The sequence below is a fragment of the Schistocerca serialis genome, chromosome 10 (genome assembly GCF_023864345.2).
Source record: "Schistocerca serialis cubense isolate TAMUIC-IGC-003099 chromosome 10, iqSchSeri2.2, whole genome shotgun sequence".
Classification (NCBI taxonomy): domain Eukaryota; kingdom Metazoa; phylum Arthropoda; class Insecta; order Orthoptera; family Acrididae; genus Schistocerca; species Schistocerca serialis.
This window is the reverse complement of record NC_064647.1, coordinates 209,655,569-209,674,851: the sequence shown is the minus strand read 5'-3', so window position 1 is coordinate 209,674,851 and position 19,283 is coordinate 209,655,569. Positions and strand designations below refer to the sequence as shown.

The 19,283-nt window shown below is 44.5% G+C and overlaps 1 protein-coding gene across 1 annotated transcript in view; it reads left to right on the top strand.

The window, feature by feature from the left end:
- Nucleotides 1–19,043, top strand: part of LOC126424998 (uncharacterized) — a 39,755-nt gene extending 20,712 nt beyond the window's left edge. The window contains exons 3-5 of the mRNA XM_050087897.1: nt 4,022–4,109; nt 12,326–12,411; nt 17,983–19,043. Coding sequence (XP_049943854.1) covers nt 4,022–4,109; nt 12,326–12,411; nt 17,983–18,099 — 291 coding nt within the window. The 3' untranslated portion in view covers nt 18,100–19,043. The remainder of the gene's footprint in view (nt 1–4,021; nt 4,110–12,325; nt 12,412–17,982) is intronic.
- The last annotated feature ends 240 nt before the right edge of the window (nt 19,044–19,283 follow it).

The window sequence follows — 19,283 nt, the reverse complement described above, 5'->3', positions numbered from 1 at the left end:
GACGATGACATCTTGCCACGATATTTTGAATGACAACCATTAAGTCTTTTTCAGGAATATTTTACCCGTGAGGCTGCTGGTGCAAGTTGCTGTATTTATACCGTTGGCTTTCGTGCAGAGGGTTTCGCTAAATGATCGCCCTATGTTTACTTTAATGTGCTCTCCGAATATTGTTCCATCTGCAGGCGTGTGGAAAAAAAAAAAATGGTTCAAATGGCTCTGAGCACTATGGGACTTAACTACTGAGGTCATCAGTCCCCTAAAACTTAGAACTACTTAAACCTAACTAACCTAAGGACATCACACACATCCATGCCCGAAGCAAGATTCGAACCTGCGACCGTAGCGGTCGCGCGGGCGTGTGGAAAGCATGCATACCTTCTGTCACGTTGCATGTCTGGCGGTTAGAATTTAGTTGTCAAATTAATAAAATTACCTGTCACTGTATGTGTCGTAAAGCGTAAAATTTTGTGTTTCTCGTCCTAAGCTTTCTCAAGTTGAAAGCCAACATCGCGTTTAATAAGACCTTCTGCGAAATGTATTTCCACAGATTTGTTAATAATTGAATCCCAGAAGGATCTCGTCGTGGCCAAGAGTTTCGTGGCGAAATAATCCATGGAATGCCCTCCGTAAATACAGTGTTTCGCGATGGCTGACTTACTATGCTGCAAAAGGAGAGTGTGCAATCATGTTCTATGCAGCTGACATTAGCTATGCACGTGATCTGACCAATGCAGACTTTGCCACACAGACATGGCGTTCTACGGACTCCAGCTCTCCTCCAATACGCCTAATGACACGTCCAGACACAATTTTACTATCTTGACTGCTGAATTATAACTCCTCTTGGCCTGCAGTACAACAGAAGAAACGCATGCAATAACACCACTGCGCGTGCGTCTGGCGATGAACCAATATTCGCAGAGTGCGTCAAGCAGCCCTTACACGATCAAACCAGTTTTCTACCCACGTGTTTGTCAAACATTCCCGCGCACGTACCAGCAAAGTTTGTCAATTTTATGTTACTTTTGAAACAGACGCTGTTCATGTCGTGAAGTATTTTGACACTAGTGCACTAGTGGGAACACGACTACCAATGCAGACAAAGCGTTTCTAGTATTGAGTTTAGCACTATGTGTAAAGAAGAAAGAGGAAACAAGACGCTGGTTCAGGGAATGAATGAGACAGAGAGAAATATATCAATGAATGTCTGCTGAAGGACATATTATAACCAGATCCCGATAATTACATCAACTTTCTCCGAATGAGTTTGTTCGAACGAAGACACAAGCGTGCAAAAATTTATTCTCTTGTAATTGCTCCTCTAATGACAGTCCATTGAAATACGACTCTGAGGGAACCTATACTGTACATCATCCATTAAAGAACCGAAGAGCTTAAATTACTTTTTTTTTCTTTTTTTTTGGCATGCACGCTTGTTGTTGTTGTGTGTGGAATATTGATTTCGTTCTTAACCTCTTCCTGCATAATACACTACTGGACATTAAAAATGCTACACCAAGAAGAAATGCAGATGATAAACGGGTATTCATTGGACAAATATATTATACTAGAACTGACATGTGATTACATTTTCACGTAATTTGGGTGCATAGATCCTGAGAAATCAGTACCCAGAAGAACCACCTCTAGCCATAATAACGGCCTTGATACGCCTGGGCATTGAGTCTAACAGAACTTGGATGGCGTGTACAGGTACAGCTGCCCATGCAGCTTCAACACGATACCACAGTTCATCAAGAGTAGTGACTGGCATATTGTGACGAGCCAGTTGCTCGGCCACCGTTGACCTGACGTTTTCAATTGGTGAGAGATCTGGAGAATGTGCTGGCCAGGGCAGCAGTCGAACATTTTCTGTGTCCAGAAAGGCCCGTACAGGACCTGCAACATGCGGTCGTGCATTATCCTGCTGAAATGTAGGGTTTCACAGGGATTGAGAGAGAGGTTGCGCCACGGGTCGTAACGCATCTGAAATGTAACGTCCACTGTTCAAAGTGCCGTCAATGCGAACAAGAGGTGACCGAGACGTGTAACCAATGGCACCCCATACCATCACGCCGGGTGATACGCCAGTATGGCGATGACGAATACACGCTTCCAATGTGCGTTCACCGCGATGTTGCCAGACATGGGTGCGACTATCATGATGCTGTAAACAGAACCTGGATTCGTCCGAAAATATGACGATTTTCCATTCTTGCACCCAGGTACGTCGTTGAGTACACCATCGCAGGCCCTCCTGTCTGTGGTGCAGCGTCAAGGGTAACCGCAGCCACCGTCTCCGAGCTGATAGTCCATGCTGCTGCAAACGTCATCTAAGTGTTCGTGCAGATGGTTGTTGTCTTGCACACGTCCCCATCTGTTGACTGAGGGATCTAGACGTGGCTGCACGATCCGTTACAGCCATGCGGAAAAGATTCCTGTCATCTCGACTGCTAGTGATACGAGGCCGTTGGGATCCAGCACAGCGTTCCGTATTACCCTCGTGAACTCACTGATTCCATATTCTGCTAACAATCATTGGATCTCTTCCAACGCGAGCAGCAATGTCGCGATACGATGAACCGCAGTATCGATACCTTTATCAAAGTCGGAAACGTGATGGTACGCAATTCTCCTCCTTACACGAGGCATCACAACAACATTTCACCAGGCAACGCCGGTCAACTGCTGTTTATGTATGAGGAATCGGTTGGAAACTTTCCTCATGTCAGCACGTTGTAGGTGTCGCCGCCGGTGCCAACCTTGTGTGTATGCTCTGAAAAGCTAATCATTTGCATGTCACAGCTTCTTCTTCCTATCCGTTGTATTTCGCGTCATCTTCGTGGTGTAGCAATTTTAATGGCCAATAGTGTATATGTCTGAGAAAGAAGCAACACCTGTACTACTTTGTTTTTGCCCTACATCACAGTGTCCGTAGTGTGAAAACTCACGGTATAGAGAGAGAAATTGTAGTAAAACTTTTTTTCGCTAAACATGAGCGGTGAAACACCAATACAAGAAACGTTCGCTATCTTATCAAATCTGGCGTCAGTCTAAATTTCTCGTAAAAACGTGTTTGATAACACTTGAACCGCCGTTCACGGTCAGACATTTGACAAACTTAGCAAAGTTTGAAAAACTAATTGAGCGTGTATGGGGTGCATTAAACTCGGCATATGGGGCTCATGCAACGAAAACCTATGTACATTCGCCACCGCGCAAATTTTTGGTACAAATGCAACGACGTGCTCCAGCAAGGTCAAGTGTAAGACTCATCTACAATCTAGCTCTAAACTAAGCGGCGGAAGGCCCAACGGTACCGAGCGACCACCGCGCCATCCTCAAAAAATGGTTCAAATGAGTCTGAGCACTATTGGACTTAACATCTTAGGTCATCAGTCCCCTAGAACTTAGTGCTACTTAAACCTAACTAACCTAAGGACATCACACACATCCATGCCCGAGGCAGGATTCGAACCTGCGACCGTAGCAGTCTCGCGGTTCCGGACTGAAGCGCCTAGAACCGCACGGCCACCGCGGCCGGCCGTGCCATTCTCAGCCAACAGGCGTCACTGGAAGCGGATTGGAGGGTCATGCGGTCAGCACACCGCTCTCCCGCTCGTTATCAGCTTTCGTGGCCGTAGTCGCTACTTCTCAATCAAGTAGCTCCTCAACTGGCTTCTCAATGGTTGCAACCTGCTTGCTTGGCAGACCTGGACGGTCACCCATCCAAGTGCTAGCCAAGCCCGACAGCGCTTAACTTTGGTGATCTGACCGGAACCAGTGTTACCATTACGACAAGCCCCTTGGCCTCATCTGAAGATCGCTGAGTAATAATCGTGGCAAGATGTCTTCGTCATTCGTCTGCTAGTCTGAAACCTCAGGGAATACTCGTTATGCTAGGAAAACAAGAATCACAACATTATCGTGCATGTTTTTGAATAACGTATCTCTTTACACTAAAGGAGGTGTAACATGGAACCAGCTGAGTGCAAATGCATTATTTTTTGTATTGCAGATTGGGAGCATTTTGCAGATAGCAGCAGTAGCGTACAATTGGGACTTGTACCAGTACGCCAATGATGATATAAGCGGGGACAACTCACGTAAGAAGCCGCACTTAACACATTTCTTTGCTGCGAAAGAACCAACTTTATTCTAAAACAAATGAAATACCGGTAAACGTGTACTTCATTTAATACTGTCGAGTTTATGAAAACTTAACTCTAATTAAAATTACGTGTTTTAATAATTTTTTAAAAGTTTACATTTGTGGGTATTAGCCATCTTGTTTGTGTAAGGGTGCCCAGGGTGGGCATTAACACTGTGCAATATTTAACCTTTATAAATGATTAAATGTGTAAGGTCCTGAGCCTGCATAATGAGAACAGGCTTCGTGCCACCACAGCTGACACTTTCCACATTGAACCCAATAATCTTCAAAGCTTCCGCAGCAACCAACATAAAAGGTTAATCTATTTTCATCGTTTCTTCTTGTCGCTGTTGGTGTACTATCATGATTTCATATACACTCCTGGAAATGGAAAAAAGAACACATTGACACCGGTGTGTCAGACCCACCATACTTGCTCCGGACACTGCGAGAGGGCGGTACAAGCAATGATCACACGCACGGCACAGCGGACACACCAGGAACCGCGGTGTTGCCCGTCGAATGGCGCTAGCTGCGCAGCATTTGTGCACCGCCGCTGTCAGTGTCAGCCAGTTTGCCGTGGCATACGGAGCTCCATCGCAGTCTTTAACACTGGTAGCATGCCGCGACAGCGTGGACGTGAACCGTATGTGCAGTTGACGGACTTTGAGCGAGGGTGTATAGTGGGCATGCGGGAGGCCGGGTGGACGTACCGCCGAATTGCTCAACACGTGGGGCGTGAGGTCTCCACAGTACATCGATGTTGTCGCCAGTGGTCGGCGGAAGGTGCACGTGCCCGTCGACCTGGGACCGGACCGCAGCGACGCACGGATGCACGCCAAGACCGTAGGATCCTACGCAGTGCCGTAGGGGACCGCACCGCCACTTCCCAGCAAATTAGGGACACTGTTGCTCCTGGGGTATCGGCGAGGACCATTCGCAACCGTCTCCATGAAGCTGGGCTACGGTCCCGCACACCGTTAGGCCGTCTTCCGCTCACGCCCCAACATTGGGCAGCCCGCCTCCAGTGGTGTCGCGACAGGCGTGAATGGAGGGACGAATGGAGACGTGTCGTCTTCAGCGATGAGAGTAGCTTCTGCCTTGGTGCCAATGATGGTCGTATGCGTGTTTGGCGCCGTGCAGGTGAGCGCCACAATCAGGACTGCATACGACCGAGGCACACAGGGCCAACACCCGGCATCATGGTGTGGGGAGCGATCTCCTACACTGGCCGTACACCACTGGTGATCGTCGAGGGGACACTGAATAGTGCACGGTACATCCAAACCGTCGTCGAACCCATCGTTCTACCATTCCTAGACCGGCAAGGGAACTTGCTGTTCCAACAGGACAATGCACGTCCGCATGTATCCCGTGCCACCCAACGTGCTCTAGAAGGTGTAAGTCAACTACCCTGGCCAGCAAGATCTCCGGATCTGTCCCCCATTGAGCATGTTTGGGACTGGATGAAGCGTCGTCTCACGCGGTCTGCACGTCCAGCACGAACGCTGGTCCAACTGAGGCGCCAGGTGGAAATGGCATGGCAAGCCGTTCCACAGGACTACATCCAGCATCTCTACGATCGTCTCCATGGGAGAATAGCAGCCTGCATTGCTGCGAAAGGTGGATATACACTGTACTAGTGCCGACATTGTGCATGCTCTGTTGCCTGTGTCTATGTGCCTGTGGTTCTGTCAGTGTGATCATGTGATGTATCTGACCCCAGGAATGTGTCAATAAAGTTTCCCCTTCCTGGGACAATGAATTCACGGTGTTCTTATTTCAATTTCCAGGAGTGTATTTCGGGTGCTTCTACTCTTCACATACAACAAATACATTCGCAGTTGCGAATATGGCCAACTATCAGCTGTGCAAGGGAATGACGACGATGAAAATGTGTGCTGCACCGGGACTCGAACCCGGATATCCCGCTTATCGCTAGCGATTGTCCTGCCATTTGGCTAACCAAGCACGCTTCACGGCCATACCAAAGCTTCAATATGCGTCAACCATATGCCTACAACCCGTACTCTTACATCCATTATGCATATTCCCGCACAGGGTGGACATTTTACTTGAAAGTCGCTTGCGTGGTGTTGGCGGATATATACGATATTGCAGTGCCCGCGTTAATCCGAATTACGGCGTAATGTTCCATCGGTTATGCACGCATGTCCGCCCGCATTCTGCAGACAGGAGTTGGGTTGGAAAGCCATTCCGCAGACATCTTATTCGCCTGAATCTTGGTCAGTCAGATTTTCACCATTTCCGCGCTCTGTCGAACAACCTTCAAGGAACTTCCTTTCCGGACGAAAATGCGCTCCGAACGTGGCTCGATGAATTCTTCGCCTCAAAACCGGGTGATTTCTACTGTTAGAGAATCGAAATGTTACCCCAACGTTGACACACTGTTGCAAATAGTAAAGGAGAATATACACCACTCGCTAATTAAATTGCTACACCAAGAAGAAATGCAGATTATAAACGGGTATTCATTGGACAAATGTATTATACTAGAAGTGACATGTGATTACATTTTCACGCAGTTTGGGTGCATAGATCCTGAGAAATCAGTACCAAGAACAACCACTTCTGGCCATAATAACGGCCTTGATACGCCTGAGTATTGAGTCAAACAGAGCTTGGATGGCGTGTACAGGTACAGCTGCCCATGCAGCTTCAACACGATACCACAGTTCATCAAGAGTAGTGGCTGGCGTATTGTGACGAGCCAGTTGTTCGGCCACCGTTGACCAGACGTTTTCAAATAGTGAGAGATCTGGAGAATGTGCTGGCCAGGGCAGCAGTCGAACATTTTCTGTATCCAGAAAGGCCCGTACAGGACCTGCAACATGCGGTCGTGCATTATCCTGCTGAAATGTAGGATTTCGCAGGGATCGAAAGAAGGGTAGAGCCACGGATCGTAACACATCTGAAATGTAACGTCCACTGTTCAAAGTGCCGTCAATGAGAATAAGAGGTGACTGAGACGTGTAACTAAGGGCACCCCATACCATCACGCCGGGTGATACGCCAGTATGTCGATGACGAATACACGCTTCCAATGTGCGTTCACCGCGATGTCGCCAAACACGGATGTGACCATCATGATGCTGTAAACAGAACCTGGATTCATCCGAAAAAATGGCGTTTTGCCACTCGTGCACCCAGATTCGTCGTTGAGTACACCATCGCAGGCGCTCCTGTCTGAGATGCAGCGTCAAGGGTAACCGCAGCCATGGTCTCCGAGCTGATAGTCCATGCTGCTGCAAACGCAGATGGTTGTTGTCTTGTAAACGTTCCATCTGTTGACTCAGGGATTGAGACGTGGCTGCACGATCCGTTACAGCCATGCGGATAAGATGCCTGTCATCTCGACTAATAGCGATACGAGGCCGACCGGATCCAGCACAGCGTTCCGCATTACCCTCCTGAACCCACCGATTCCGTACTCTGCTAACAGTCACTGGATCTCGACCAACGCGAGCAGCAATGTCGCGATGCGCTACACCGCAATCGCGATAGGCTACAATCCGACCTTTATCAAAGTCGGAAACGTGATGGTACGCATTTCTCCTCCTTACACGAGGCATCACAACAACATTTCACCAGGCAACGCCTGTCTTCTGCTGTTTGTGTGTGAGAAATCGGTTGGAAACTTTCCTCATGTCAGCACGTTGTACGTGTCGCCAGCGGCGCCAACCTTGTGTGAATGCTCTGAAAAGGTAATCATTTGCATATCACAACGTCTTCTTCCTGTCGGCTAAATTTCGCGTCTGTAGCACGTCATCTTCGCGGTGTAGTAATTTTGATGGCCTGTAGTGTACAAATGTCTGTGGGCGACAGATTCCTGGTGAATCAACATTAAGAAAAGATTTTTTAGAATTTTGTTACCAAGTGCTTCTGAGAAGTGTGCGGCACTATACAGACAGATTCTGGTGCCCCTACTGATATCCTTTTTTGCAACCCGCACTACATCTGTATCAGGATCTGTATACCGAAAGGCAGCAGCCACTTTATCGGTATGAGTTCCCACTCAGAGCTTTGTGCGACTGTTCGCAAATAGAATCATAATGTAAGTGAGGACTGTCCGTAAGTTACATGGTATTTTCGGACCAAGATATGCCTTACTTTTGCTACACTTTTCCAAGTGCCTCCAATCTTTCTTCGTGCAATTAATTGAACAAGTTTTGGATGTCACTGTAAGTTTATTCCGGTAAAATGACTTAACTGTTAGTAAATGATTAAGAAATTTGCCTTATGAAGTGTGTTTCCCCATCGGATACAACGAAATTAACATGACACTTTTAAATGGGAAGTGTGGAAGTAACATTTTATCGGCATTTAACCTACTCAAAAATTTAATACGTGACTCGCCACGTTAGTGTGCTGAAGTAGTTGCATAAACAAAATTTGTTGTTGTTTGTGAATAACAAAAGCATGTTTTATACAAGTTATGTGTAGTATTGAAACGATGTTTGATATATTTTTGTTTTTCGTTTTTTGCTTTCACTTTTTATTGAGAAAATTTCCGTTTTCTTGCTATATGTGATAAACCTGTATTGCTTTATTTATTTTCGCAACAGCATCCCTCTGATGCACGTTAAAAACCAAAAGTTTCGGAATAAAGCCCAAATGAAACATTGACAGTTCAGTTTTTCTATAAGTACTGTTTACTTTTAAGTAAAAGGTAGGAGGATAATTATGTAAGACAAAAATGTTATCTTGAGTACCTGGTCCTTTATACAGTGTGTCTCAAAATAATGTATACACTCTTAGAAATTGAATATCTCCTTAACTAAGGGAGATAGAAATATAGTACAATCCTTGTGGCGTACCTTAAGGCACAACTAAATGGGGTATACGTTAAAATGGCCTCCTTTCACTTCAATACACCGTCGGCAATGACTTACAACAAACAGACCGACATGCCGCATATAATGTTCCTAAAGAAACAGCATTACAGGCTTCCTCACTTCGCTCTTAAAGACTGTCACATGTTTATGGTCTTGCAGTGTAAGCTGTGTTCTTAGAGTACCCAGAGCACCTAAATCAGGAGATCGAGCTGGAAACTCCACACTCCCTCTTCGTCCTATCCATCTGCCAGGAACTGTACGATTGAGAGAAGCCCTCACATAAGTGTGAAAATGAGGCGGCGCCCCATCCTGTTGGAATAATTTTCATTTTCAAAAAAGTCGCTAAGACCAGGTGTTATCATATACAGCATTTCTAAGTAAGAGTCGCCTGTGACAGTATTTTCAAATGGCCCGATTAAACTTCTTGAAGACAGACCACGCCTGACTGATACTCCTGATAGATTAACATGCCTTTCCTCGGTTATGTACGAATTCCCACTGGCCTAGTACACGCAGTTATGGCGGTTAATTGTTCTGTTAAGTTTAAAGGTTGCTTTATCCAACCAAAGAATTATAGCTTCGAATCGTTCCTACGCAATTTGCGTTCTTCATATTCTGCACCGTTCCTTCGACATCAAACTTATCTCGGATTCTTGTAATTGTTACCCTTGTTGGGGTGGTGTTCCAACTTAAAAGTCTCCAATGGCGTCGTACCCCACTCTTTCTCCGATTTCCAGTAACATTTTAGCACCCATTTACTTGATCCAACGAATACGCCATGTTTGTTTACAATCCCGAAACAAAAGAAAGCGTTGTTATGTTTTTCACCGTCTTCTGAATCGTTACCCGCAAAAATTGTATTTCCGTCTCCTTTAGTTAAAGAGATATTCAATTTCAAGGGGTGTATACATTATTTTAAGACACCCTGTATATCTCCTCTCAGTTTCTAGATGGTTCACCACCACGGTTTTTATGCGAATGTAGTGAGAGACTGATCGCATATATTAAGGAAGCGTTCATTATGAGGCAACGCCCAATAGGTATGCAACACACCTAACGTGCAGGCAACGCAGGTAACGTGCGCTAGTCTTACAACTCTAAGTGCAACGTACTGCAGGAGGAGCATGTACCAGCTATCCTGAAGCAAGTAAAACGATTTCATATAAGTGCCAAACAATTTTTCCTCAACGCTCTGCATCTCGGCAGTTGTTGAGAATGTCAAATGAAAGATGACATATTAGACCTGATATTGGGCACACTATGTTCCGTTTTGGCAAGAAATTCAGGCTGCTGGACTTTTGTTGCTATCTGCCACGTCCTCAATGGGGGAGAAGAAGACGCCCCAGACGGCATTTCTCCAGTAATATTTCGCTTCCTAAAATTTGCACCATCAACTTCTTGTGATGAGGAAAGATCATTTGGCTCTTTCAAGAACATTTCTAATCAGTAACATTTTATAGCTCTAGAAAATTTCGGTACGAATGTTGTAGTTCGTGAAGGGTATCTTAGTAACTTCTGTGATGATAGACTTTGTAGGGAAGAGATGTAACCGAAAATAACGTTCTTCCACTACCGTCAGGTAGACTTTGAGAATGTACAGTTAACTAATTTAAATTATATCTTCTTAATACAATTTTTGTGTTACTGATCCGTCTATGTGCATATTTAGATAATACAGAAAGGTACGATGTAATTCAGATGCTGCTTTCAGCTGAAATGGTTTTATTTCAAATATTTAATATAATATACACTCCTGGAAATGGAAAAAAGAACACATTGACACCGGTGTGTCAGACCCACCATACTTGCTCCGGACACTGCGAGAGGGCTGTACAAGCAATGATCACACGCACGGCACAGCGGACACACCAGGAACCGCGGTGTTGGCCGTCGAATGGCGCTAGCTGCGCACCACTTGTGCACCGCCGCCGTCAGTGTCAGCCAGTTTGCCGTGGCATACGGAGCTCCATCGCAGTCTTTAACACTGGTAGCATGCCGCGACAGCGTGGACGTGAACCGTATGTGCAGTTGACGGACTTTGAGCGAGGGTGTATAGTGGGCATGCGGGAGGCCGGGTGGACGTACCGCCGAATTGCTCAACACGTGGGGCGTGAGGTCTCCACAGTACATCGATGTTGTCGCCAGTGGTCGGCGGAAGGTGCACGTGCCCGTCGACCTGGGACCGGACCGCAGCGACGCACGGATGCACGCCAAGACCGTAGGATCCTACGCAGTGCCGTAGGGGACCGCACCACCACTTCCCAGCAAATTAGGGACACTGTTGCTCCTGGGGTATCGGCGAGGACCATTCGCAACCGTCTCCATGAAGCTGGGCTACGGTCCCGCACACCGTTAGGCCGTCTTCCGCTCACGCCCCAACATCGTGCAGCCCGCCTCCAGTGGTGTCGCGACAGGCGTGAATGGAGGGACGAATGAAGACGTGTCGTCTTCAGCGATGAGAGTCGCTTCTGCCTTGGTGCCAATCATGGTCGTATGCGTGTTTGGCGCCGTGCAGATGAGCGCCACAATCAGGACTGCATACGACCGAGGCACACAGGGCCAACACCCGGCATCATGGTGTGGGGAGCGATCTCCTACACTGGCCGTACACCACTGGTGATCGTCGAGGGGACACTGAATAGTGCACGGTACATCCAAACCGTCATCGAACCCATCGTTCTACCATTCCTAGACCGGCAAGGGAACTTGCTGTTCCAACAGGACAATGCACGTCCGCATGTATCCCGTGCCACCCAACGTGCTCTAGAAGGTGTAAGTCAACTACCCTGGCCAGCAAGATCTCCGGATCTGTCCCCCATTGAGCATGTTTGGGACTGGATGAAGCGTCGTCTCACGCGGTCTGCACGTCCAGCACGAACGCTGGTCCAACTGAGGCGCCAGGTGGAAATGGCATGGCAAGCCGTTCCACAGGACTACATCCAGCATCTCTACGATCGTCTCCATGGGAGAATAGCAGCCTGCATTGCTGCGAAAGGTGGATATACACTGTACTAGTGCCGACATTGTGCATGCTCTGTTGCCTGTGTCTATGTGCCTGTGGTTCTGTCAGTGTGATCATGTGATGTATCTGACCCCAGGAATGTGTCAATAAAGTTTCCCCTTCCTGGGACAATGAATTCACGGTGTTCTTATTTCAATTTCCAGGAGTGTATTTGTGATATTGTATTTTTTCTTATGTTTTTTAACCATTTTCATTACATATATACTTCTATATTTTGCATATTGATATTACGTAAAAATCTAGCTCCTACGTAGGAGAAAGACACTGATAAATTTCATGTTTGCATTGTAGATACTAAGCGAGAGGTGGTGACAGTCCTCGTATTTGGCATTATCCAGGCTATTTGTAGCGTACTTCTCATCACTGGAGCCGTTAAGGTGAAAAGTCTTACTTCAGAAATTCACTGTATTCGTCAGAAACTGAACAAATTTTGTTTGAAAATTTTTCTTCTATCCTTGTATTTGTAATACTGAAACTGTATTTCTCTGTATTATTGTTGTTACTTCTCACTTCACAGTATTTAATTTTGGTAACAATCACATTTCATTAGACTTGTTGATATGATTTTTTTATTTTGATTTTTTTACCAGTCGATGTCAGGGGAATCTTTTTAGAATAAGAAATACAGTGTGCCAACAATGACGTGTATTAAATTAAAGAAGCAAATCTGTACTATTAATGTCAACTTTTTCTTTTACATTTCAGGAAAAAGCTAGCATGCTTCTTCCATGAATGGTTGTGGAAACCCTGGCGCTCTTAGTAGCAACTGTAATAGGCATTATCATAGGCATTTTTCTTATCGAGCTTCGTATCGGCAGTGTTATAATTGTTTTTGTCATCTTTTTTCTTTGTAAGTATACGATTATTATACAGACTATACATAATGATAATAATCGGTTCCAGTAAAATCCAAAAAGCCACGCGCGAAAATGTGATTTTTCAGGGGTCATATCTCGGATTAAATTGACCACAGAGACAAGGGCCAACTGTTTTGGACAGTCCTTGGCCCAGCGACCATTTGTATACCTATCAGAAAAATAGCCAAAATCTAGCTATCCTACAGTATAACGTAAAATTTAAAAGCTACACACTTCACCCATACCAGAAAAATTGAGCAAATCTGTTGGTTATTTTCCATTGGGTATGATCTTGGATGGATCTTAGGCAGCTTATAAAGGCACCATTTGTTCATGGGCGGTTCCTGAGAAATCTCCCAAAAGCCACGACTTTTAGGTAGAAAAGCTACCAATTTTAGGGATGGCCACTAGTATAATTTTTTATTTATTAGAATTTTTTATCATATGTTCTGAAGATAATGTTCTCAGCGCTTCTTGAAACTTCTTTCTACACACATCAAAAAGAGTTTCGCGTTACCTCGGTTCCGAGAGCTCCGGAACCTGTACAGGAAATTGGAACAGAGCTCAACATAAACATCATTTCTGCACTTTTTATTGCTCATGAAAACCACACATTGCATGTTGTACCACCTTCAGAGCTGGTGGTGGTCCGGATTGCTGTACACACAGGTACCTCTAATACGCAGTAGCACGTCCTCTTGCATTGATGCATGCCTGTATTCGTCGTGGTATAGTATCCACAAGTTCATCAAGGCACTGTTTGTCCAGATTGTCCCACTACTCAACAGCGATTCGGCGCAGATCCCTCAGAGTGGTTGGTGGGTCACGTCATCCATAAACAGCCCTTTTCAATCTATCCCAGGCATGTCCGATAGGGTTCATGTCCGGAGAACATGCTGGCCACTAGTTGAGCGATGTCGTTCAAATGGTTCAAATGGCTCTGAGCACTATGGGACTAAACATCTATGGTCATCAGTCCCCTAGAACTTAGAACTACTTAAACCTAACTAACCTAAGGACAGCACACAACACCCAGTCGTCACGAGGCAGAGAAAATCCCTGACCCCGCCGGGAATCGAACCCGGGAACCCGGGCGCGGGAAGCGAGAACGCTACCGCACGACCACGACCTGCGGACGAGCGATGTCGTTATCCTGAAGGAAGTCATTCTCAAGATGTGTACGATGGGGCCGCGAATTATCGTCCATGAACACGAATGCCTCGCCAATATGCTGCCGATATGGTTGTAATATCGGTCGTAGGATGGCATTCATGTATCATACAGCCGTTACGGCGCCTTCCATAACCACTAGCGGCTACGTCAGCCTCACATGATGCCATCCCAAAACAGCAGGGAACCTCCACCTTGCTGCACTAGCTGGACAGTGTGTCTAAGGCGTTCAGCCTGACCGGGTTGCAACCAAACATGTCTCCAACGATTATCTGGTGAAGATAACGAGATGCCAATCCTGAGCGGTCTATTCGGCATGTTGTTGGGCCCATCTGTACCGTGCTGCATGCTGTCGTGGTTGCAAAGATGGACCGCGCGGTGGACCTCTGGAGTGAAGCTGCGCATCATGCAGCCTATTGCGCACAGTTCGAGTCTTAACATGACGTCCTGTGGCTGCACGAAAAGCATTATTCCACATGGTGGCGTTGCTGTCAGGGTTCCTCCGAGGCATAATCCGTAGGTAGCGGCCATCCACTGCAGTAGTAGCCCTAGGGCGGCCTGAGCGAGGCATATCATCGACAGTTCCTGTCTCTCCGTATCTCCTCCATGTCCGAACAACAACGCTTTGGTTCACTCCGAGACGCCTGGACACTTCTTCCCTTGTTGAGAGCAGCGCTGCAGTGTGAACCTTAAGGAAGAAGAGATTAATTTGAGTCCGTACTGCCGATGGAGTGAAGAGTGATTGCAGTGCAGAATGGCTGATACGCAGTACTGCTAATGTACGACGGTGATGGAACTGAATCTGTTGATTGAGCATGTTAACACTTCTACTGACAAGGGAACATCCCCATCACACCCCCCTCAGATTTAGTTATAAGTTGGCACAGTGGATAGGCCTTGAAAAACTGAACACAGATCAATCGAGAAAACAGGAAGAAGTTGTGTGGAACTATGAAAAAATAAGCAAAATATACAAACTGAGTAGTCCATGTGTAAGATAGGCAATATTAAGGGCAATGCGAGGCGAGGAGCGCCGTGGTCCCGTGGTTAGCGTGGACAGCTGCGGAACGAGAGGTCCTACGTTCAAATCTGCCCTCGACTGAAAATTTTGCTTTCTTTATTTTCGCAAAGTTATGATCTGTCGTTCGTTCATTGACGTCTCTATTCACTGTAATAAGTTTAGTGTCTGTGTTTTGCGACCGCACCGCAAAACCGTGTGATTAGTTGACGAAAGGACGTGCCTCTCCAATGGGAACCGAAAACATTTGATCGCAAGGTCATAGGTCAACCGATTCCTCCACAGGAAAACACGTCTGATATTTTGTATACGACACTGGTGACAGCATGTGCGTCACATGACAGGAATATGTTGTCGACCCACCTAACTTGTACACTTGGCGAATGGGTGAAAAGATTCTTCTACCTTGCCCGATTTAGGTTTTCTTGTGGATGTAATAATCAGTCCAAAAAAAGTGATGAAAACATAAGAGTTTTTCACATAAACTGAAAATAAAAAGTTGAAACTTTCGATCGAGGGAAGATCTCGTTCTGCACCTGTTCACACTAACCACGGGACCACGGCGCTCCTAGTCTCATACTGCCCTTAATAGTGCCTATATTACACATGGACGACCCAGTTTGTATATTTTGCTTATTTTTTTCATTGTTCCACAGAAATTCTTTCAGTTTTCTCGATCGATCTGTGTTCAGTTTTTCAAGGCCTATCCACTGTGCCAACATATAACTAAATCTGAGGGGGTGCGATGGGGAGGTTGCCTTGTGAGGAAAATGATTCAGTATATCGATATATTTGCACACACATCACTTCTGATCTGTATTTATTTTGCCCGACCGTTGTGGCCGACCGGTTCTAGGCGCTTCAGTGCGGAACCGCGCTGCTGCTACGGTTGCAGGTTCGAATCCTGCCTCGGGCATGGATGTGTGTAATGTCCTTAGGTTAGTTAGGTTTAAGTAGTTTCTACGTCTAGGTGACTGATGACCTCAGATGTTAAGTCCCATAGTGCTTAGAGCCATTTGAACCAATAAATAATAAAAATAATCAAGACAATGTCATGTTAACTCACTGTATAACTTCTACATTGTGTGGAGCAGCGTCAACAACAAAACTCACGAGTGGGGAATCTTGAAGTGAATCCCCTAAGTTGAACATTTCTTCTTGTATTTCAAAGAAATACTCGGAGGACGAGTCCACAAGCGATAGCCGCAGAGTTCAACATAATTTGTGTGCCAGGACTATGTGAACACAGTTCTTACTATTACTTTATCTGCTGAAATTTTGATAGCCTCTGGAGCCGTCCACGTTAATGGGTGCAGATACAGACAGTAAGCAATACAATAATATTTAAGTAAGATATCCATTTCTGTCCTTCTTCCTTAATTTTACTGACTTTGACCTGTCGATCTACTTTCATCCATAAGCGAAAACTATCAACATTTTCAACATAGCCAACAAAGACTGCTTATTGTCCCTTTGCCTATTATTTCTTATGACACTCTTTTGGGGTAAGTTCGGAGCGTTTGGTTCCAAAACTATGTAGCCCATTCAGGTGAGCATTCGTTCATAGGAACCACTGCTGTGGAGTCTTCCCACTTGCACTGTTTGGTCCAGTTCAGTTAAGAGTATTCGACATACTTCCACTCTTTATTGGAGAATGCACTACAGCGAACATTACAAAATTTCAGGCATCCACCCAGATAAATGCCCTTTACAACCCCATTGTACTACCAAATGCATTACTCAAGAACACTTAAAAAAAAAAAACAATAGATATAGTACAAAGTCTGGAATCTCTAGAAATTTAAAAATAAAGTGGAAGCATGTCGCACTGCTCATATCTTTTACAAATAAACTGAATTTTTGATACTGTTTTTTTAAATAACTGCAAACACTAAATTAACCAGCGAGAACTGTAAACAAACCTCAGTAACACTGTTGTTGTTGTTGTTGTTGTAGTGGTCTTCAGTCCTGAGACTGGTTTGATGCAGCTCTCCACGCTACTCTATCCTGTGCAAGCTTCTTCATATCCCAGTACCTACTGCAACCTACATCCTTCTGAATCTGCTTAGTGTATTCATCTCTTGTTCTCCCTCTACGATTTTTACCCTCCACCCTGCCCTCCAGTACTAAACTGGTGATCTCTTGATGCCTGAGAACATGTCCTACCAACCGATCCCTTCTTCTTGTCAAGTTGTGCCACAAACTCCTCTTCTCCCCAATTCTATTCAATACATCCTCATTAGTTACGTGATCTACCCATCTAATCTTCAGCAGCACCACATTTCGAAAGATTCTATTCTCTTCATGTCCAAATTATTTATCGTCCATGTTTCACTTCCATACATGGCTACACTCCATACAAATACTTTCAGAAACGACTTCCTGACAAATCTATGCTCGATGTTAACAACATTCTCTTCTTCAGAAACGCTTTCCTTGCCATGGCCAGTCTACATTTTATATCCTGTCTACTTCGACCATCATCAGTTATTTCGCTCCCCAACACTACACACATTTAATGGAAAACTGGAATATATGCTTAACATTGTCATCTGGCAGTAGGAGACAAGAAGTAGTCATTTACTACAGTTTCTTAATACTTTATGCAATTAAAATTTTCTGGCATAAACATGAACAGTGTTATGTAGTACCCTATTAATACAGCATACGAATTAAATTTCTACAATTTATTTTTCTTTTGTTAGTATTTTCCTGAAGTTACTCCCTTGTGATGAGACCTGACTCACTCACCATTCTGTAGAATAGTACAATGTATTTTTATCTAGACAAAACCTTTCATTATCATATCGAGAGACTGTGATTTATTTCTGTCTAATATCACTCTATATCTGACTTACCTAACATCTGCCTCTCTTTCTGAATTTCTCACTTTTATTTTCCAGGTCTCAGATTGTACTTTCTGCGTGTCGTTCTCATCTACTACCGGACTCTACGTGAGAACCCAAGAACCAACATGGTCAGCGAGAGTGCACCATTACTTACGTGAAACGTGTCGCTGATGAAATTCCTCCAGATTTAGGTTCTTCTGGCAAACTCATGTGTGAGTCTTGAAGAAATCAAGGTTGTCAGATAACGTGTTCGGTTTTGAATGCGCATCTAGAATGTAGGCACAGCTCTTATCTCGAGGCGTTTGTACACTTGATTTTGTCTATACGTTACGTATGAGTTATTTTGCTGCTTCCATTTTCAAAAACAGAGAATTTCGTGAATAATTCCAGGGACAATCGAAAAGAACTCATTTCGACCTGTTTTCTGTAGATCTTCACATGTATGTCCCATCTGACGCATCTAGGGAAGCGTAGTTCATTACGTCCTGTTCAGTGCGTTCGGAAAAAACCTATTCACGTCCATTAAGTGGATTTCTACCATTGAATTTCCATTTTTAGAAGTGAATGGTGACCGTCTTTATCTTACGTTACATGTCTTTTGTGCAACAAAGCAAGGTGTTTTAATTATTTGATGTTAGTCACTGAAGATTAATCTCAGAATGTATTTTTATTGAAATTAATGAATCATAATTGCCATTTGCTGGTCTTTCTAATTTGCTTTTATAATTAAAAACATATAATGAAATTATTGATTGTTGTACATCATTTAGAGTCTTCTACTTGGACAGTATAACAGAAAAAACAACCAATAATTAGGATGTTCACAAAGGTGAGCAATATTATTTTCAAGTCGGCGACACTGTACCTGAATGATCACTGTTTTGAAACTGTTATTGCTAAATAAAGAAATTCCCATAAATTAACCTATCAAGTACTTACTAAAAACTTTTGAATAGTAAAATGTCGCCAGCTAGGGCTTTCAGTCGCTTATCCTATGAGTTGCCTTTGCATATCATGATATTCTGATACAGAAATATGTTCCTTTGAAATTTGTGTACAGTCTTATTCTAAAGTTTATTCTCTGCTACAAGAAATAAAATAACTCATTCTGTTAATTCACGTATCATTTCCATGGGAAGAAATTACCTAGTGTGATTAAGAGTCACCTACTGCTCTTCCTTTATCCAAATTATCTAAGCGTCATTTAACTTTAAGCCATAAGGCATAAAATCCCTGATGAATCCGGTACACAACCAATTAAGGTGTGCTATATACATGCTGAACAATTAGGACCTACTTATTTTGCTGTAAAAATAATTTCCCAATTTTGTAACGCATAAATGGATAAAAGAAAC